Source organism: Pangasianodon hypophthalmus, chromosome 6, assembly GCF_027358585.1.
Source record: "Pangasianodon hypophthalmus isolate fPanHyp1 chromosome 6, fPanHyp1.pri, whole genome shotgun sequence".
In the NCBI taxonomy this organism is placed as follows: Eukaryota; Metazoa; Chordata; class Actinopteri; order Siluriformes; family Pangasiidae; genus Pangasianodon; species Pangasianodon hypophthalmus.
In genome coordinates, this window is record NC_069715.1 from 1860803 (window position 1) to 1865802 (window position 5000).

The following is a 5000-nucleotide window of genomic DNA, read 5'->3' on the forward strand; positions in this document are numbered from 1 at the left end:
TAATTACATCTGAAAACATAAATAACTCCACAGTCATGAACCTGAATTACGCGTTACACCTGTCAGGTGAGTCATTATTACAGGTTTACACCCTGTAGGTCGCCTTCTCCCAGTTCACTAGCAGTAACACTGATACGTACGCTAACCTGCTAACTGGCATCACAGCACTGGACCAGAAGATGATCACCATCAGCTCAGTTTATAGTTTTAACAGACACGAGATCGTGAATTTGCTGTACGATAAACGTACGTTACATTTTCAGCAAGTTTTCTTGTTTATAATAACACGAAGTAATGTATATGTTAATGTTTAAAGCATCACAAAGCTAATACGTACTGTTGTAGCCGTCTGTGCCAGACGTCCCGTCGTAGCTCTGTGTGCTCGTCACAAGGGTGTGGACTCCGAGGATAGCTACAGAGAGGACGCAAAGAAGCAGCAAAAATCGTAACGTTATCCAACTGAAAATAAAATACAAACCAGTCGGTGGTGAGAATGAGAAACGTGCTGAAAGAAACCACTAGCGTGTCTTTCGTCATTAGCCAGGACGCTAAATAAAGGCTGTAAAACCACTTAAAAGTGCGTTTGGTCTGAAAATCAGACGCCTCAGTGACTGCGGCTGCTGAGAGACACGTCCACTGACAGTTACTGAAAAATAACCAACGTACTAAAACACACACTTTATAAATAATATCCTGTAGTAAAGTACTGAATGTACTGAATGATGTCGTCGTTATTCTTTGTGTCGGTTATGTAATAATTGTAACTGTAACAGTCCCAGCGGTAATCTGTCCATTTTTATCAGAAAACACGATAATATCGAAACTCGTGAATAAAAATTTAGGTATTTATCACAAGCTGGTCATTTAATATCAGCACATAAACACTTCACTGTATAAACTCTCTCTCTCTCTCTCTCTCTCTCTCTCTCTCTCTCTCTCTCTAACAAGCAATAAGGCATGCGAGCTGAAAACAGGAAACAGGAAATTACATCACTGTTACTAGGCAAATGTTGGGCAACGTTTTAAACTCTGTTTTTTTAAAGTACTGAAGTGGCAGAGTTTCTATCAGCTGAGGCTCTTTTGTGTTTATTGAAAAAGAGCGACAAAATAATAACAAAAATAATAAACAATAATAATAAACACTACTCCTAAAAAATAAACAATACTACTAATAAATAATAACAATACAAATTACTAGTAATAAATACTGACTATAGTACTAATAATAAAAACAACAATATTACTACTGCAATAAACAAAATTCATAATTGTTTTATATTATACTAATTATACAATACTACTATTATTAATAATAATAATAATAAAAATAATAATGATAATGATAGTAACTGTTACTACAATAATACTAAATATACTATACTACTACTAATAATAATAACAATAAAAATTACTAATTATTATTAATATTAATAATAATAATAACGATTACTAACAAAAATAAATACTGCTACAATTATTACATTGTACAACAACTTACTAATAATAATAAATAATGCTAATAACACTATATTATAGTACTATTTATTATAATAATAACACCAATAATAATGATAAAAAAATATCAGTCTCTTTCTCCTCTCTCTATTTCTTTTTCTTCTCTCTCTCCTCTTTTTCCTCCCTCTCTCTCCTCTCTCTATCACTCTCTCTTCCCTCCCTCTATTCCTTTCCTCCTTCTCTCTCTTCTCTTTCCTCTCTCTATTTCTTTCCTCTCTCTCTCTCCTCTCCCTCTCTCTCCTCTCTCTGTTTCTTTCCTCTCTCTATCTCTCTATTTCTCTCCTCTCTCTCTCTCCTCTCTCTGTTTCTTTCCTCTCTCTATCTCTCTATTTCTCTCCTCTCTCTCTCTCCTCTCTCTGTTTCTTTCTTCTCTCTATTTCTTTCCTCTCTCTCTCTCTCTCTCTCTCTCCCCCCCATTTCTTTCCCCTCTCTCTCTCTCTCCCCCATTTCTTTCCCCTCTCTCCTCTCTCTCTCTCTCTCTCCTCTCCCTGTTTCTTTCTTCTCTCTATTTCTCTCCTCTCTCTCTCCTCTCCTCCCTCTCTCTCTCTCTCTCTCTCTCTCTCTCTCCCATTTCTTTCCCCCCTCTCTCTCTCTCTCTCTCTCACCTGCGAGGTCAGACAGCTCGGTGTCAGTAACACCGGATAAAGCCTCTTCCAGTTCCGGGTCAAGGGTCGTCACGTCCTCCTTAGTGGCCTCCAGTGGCTTCTGTTTAGGCACCCACACCTTTCCTAGAGGATCATGGGAGAAGAACAGTTTCACTTTCACACACTTCCTGCTCTGAATCTTACGACTTTTAGCATTAAAATGTGAAGAGCAGAACATTCTGAACTTCCAGGCCTTCCTCTCCACACGGTAACCGAGAACCTTTAAATCTTTACTACTTCAATCTTTTCATACTTTTCACATCTGAGCAATAAAATGTTTTATTATTTAAACACACTGAGATTTGACGCTAAACTGGAGCTTACAAGCTTTTAGCGCTTATTAGCTAAAAACTAACTCGCTGACGTCATTAGAGGTAAAGAGGACACTGTGTACACTTTTACAAGAACGTGTAAAACAGCTCCAGTGTGTGTGTGTGTGTGTGTGTGTGTGTGTGTGTGTGTGTGTGTGTGTGCGCGCGCGTGTGTGTGTGTGTTTTCCAGGTGTGCAAAACAAACTCATAACATGAACAAGGCTGGCAGCAAAATAACACTCATCAGGCTAATGGCTATAACAGAGCTGTTAACTCAAAACTAATCCAGATGCCGAGAGGAACATTTAGATATTAGACGTGTTAAACACACACACACACACACACACACACACACACACACACACACACACACCTCTCACACTCACACACACACACACACACACACACACCTCACACACACACACACACACACACACACACACACACACACCTCTCACACACACCTCTCTCTCACACACACCTCTCTCTCACACACACCTCTCTCACACACACACCTCTCTCACACACACACACACACACCTCTCACACACACACACCTCTCTCTCACACACACCTCTCTCTCACACACACACACACCTCTCTCTCTCACACACACACACCTCTCTCTCTCACACACACACACACCTCTCTCTCTCACACACACACACCTCTCTCACACACACACACACACCTCTCTCACACACACACACACACCTCTCTCACACACACACACACCTCTCACACACACACACACCTCTCACACACACACACACACACAAACACACACCTCTCTCTCACACACACACACACCTCTCACACACACACACACCTCTCACACACCCCTCTCACACACACCTCTCACACACCCCTCTCACACACACCTCTCACACACACCTCTCACACACACCTCTCACACACACCTCTCACACACACACACACCTCTCACACACACACCTCTCACACACACACCTCTCACACACACACACACACACCTCTCACACACACACCTCTCACACACACACACCTCTCACACACACACCTCTCACACACACACACACACACACCTCTCACACACACACACCTCTCACACACACACACACACACACACACACACACACCTCTCACACACTCACACACACCTCTCACACACACACACCTCTCACACAGCATAAATTCATAGAACACACACTTACTTACACACACACACACACACACACACCACTCTCTCTCTCTCTCACACACACACACACATTCACTCACACGCACACACCGCATAAACACGCATAGAACACACACACAATCACACACAAAATGTCATGCAAACTTGCACAACACACACTCACACACTGGCCACAGCAACGACAAACAGGAAATACACAATGAGCCATCGTAGCTGCAAAAAGGAGCACTCTGTGTGTGTGTGTGTGTGTGTGTGTGTGTGTGTGTGTGTGTGTGATACTTTCTATGACATCATGTTTTGACGAGTATAAAACAGCACAAGAGCTGCGCTGCATTACGGAGCTCAACACACACACACACACACACTTGTAATCCTATCATTGCGAGGCGTTTGCATTAACTTGTGTGTTGCTGTAGATAATTAATGCTCTGTCTGCAATATTCAGCAAAGGTCACCAGGTCAACATGCAAAAACACCACGCTGTAACCACGGCAACGCTCTTAGCAGTCCTAGCTAGCATTGAATAACTAACTAGCCTGAGCACTAGCCTAGATTTATTACTCTCAGTAATGCAGGTTAAATAAAGACTGATGTCGAGCTGTTGCCTAGTGACTGGCGTTTCCATGGCTACGGTGTGAACACACGGTCAGTTTCGGTCGCTGTAGCGGTCAAGCGCGAGTCCTCACAAGGTCAAAAAGGTCACGCACAATCGTCCTGCTGTTTCAGAGATCGACACGATGCGATTTTCAGGCACGACTCTCCCTCTGGGTTGACCTTGAACGACCTTGCTTGATCTCACACACACACACACACACACACACACACACACACACACACTTCCTGTTTTCTGTTTTGACCGCTACACATGACATGAGCGAGTGTTTCTGTTCAGACCGTGAGAAAGAGAGCTGAACTCGGATGGAAAACACGCAATATTAGTCCGCCATTTTGTTTCGGCTCTGGTTAAGCGGCGCTCCTTTAGAGAAATCGAGTCAAGCTGATCGAAGTCAGAGACCACAACAAGAAAGCTTCTCCAGGGGCTGATAAAGCTAGCACGCGCTGACGGCGCTGTTTCGTGACTAGCCAGACTAGCGCTTTTCCATCCAAGCGTAAAAATCCCTCATGCAAGTCAAGTCAAGTCAAGTGGAGTTTATTGTCATTTCAACCACAAACAGCCAGTTAGTACATCATGCAACCAAACGACGTTCCTCCAGGACCAAGGTGCTACATAAGCAGAACAACGCAGAGCTACAAGAGACTACATACATTTATACATAAAGTGCACGAGTGCAAACAGAGAGACGGTACAATGACTACTGGGAGAGACGATGGACGCAGCGAGTCCCAGTG

At 42.8% G+C, this 5000-nt stretch overlaps 1 protein-coding gene across 3 annotated transcripts in view; it reads right to left on the reverse strand.

The window, feature by feature from the left end:
• tmod2 (tropomodulin 2) overlaps window positions 1-5000 on the reverse strand; it is a 34073-nt gene that overhangs the window by 12476 nt on the left and 16597 nt on the right. For all 3 annotated transcript variants that reach the window (XM_053234695.1, XM_053234697.1, XM_053234696.1), the window contains exons 4-6: window positions 2121-2243; window positions 338-412; window positions 1-9 (exon numbers count right to left, since the gene is read on the reverse strand). The exon at window positions 1-9 is cut by the window's left edge and continues 122 nt beyond it. In XM_053234695.1, the coding sequence (XP_053090670.1) occupies window positions 1-9; window positions 338-412; window positions 2121-2243 (207 nt within the window). The remainder of the gene's footprint in view (window positions 10-337; window positions 413-2120; window positions 2244-5000) is intronic.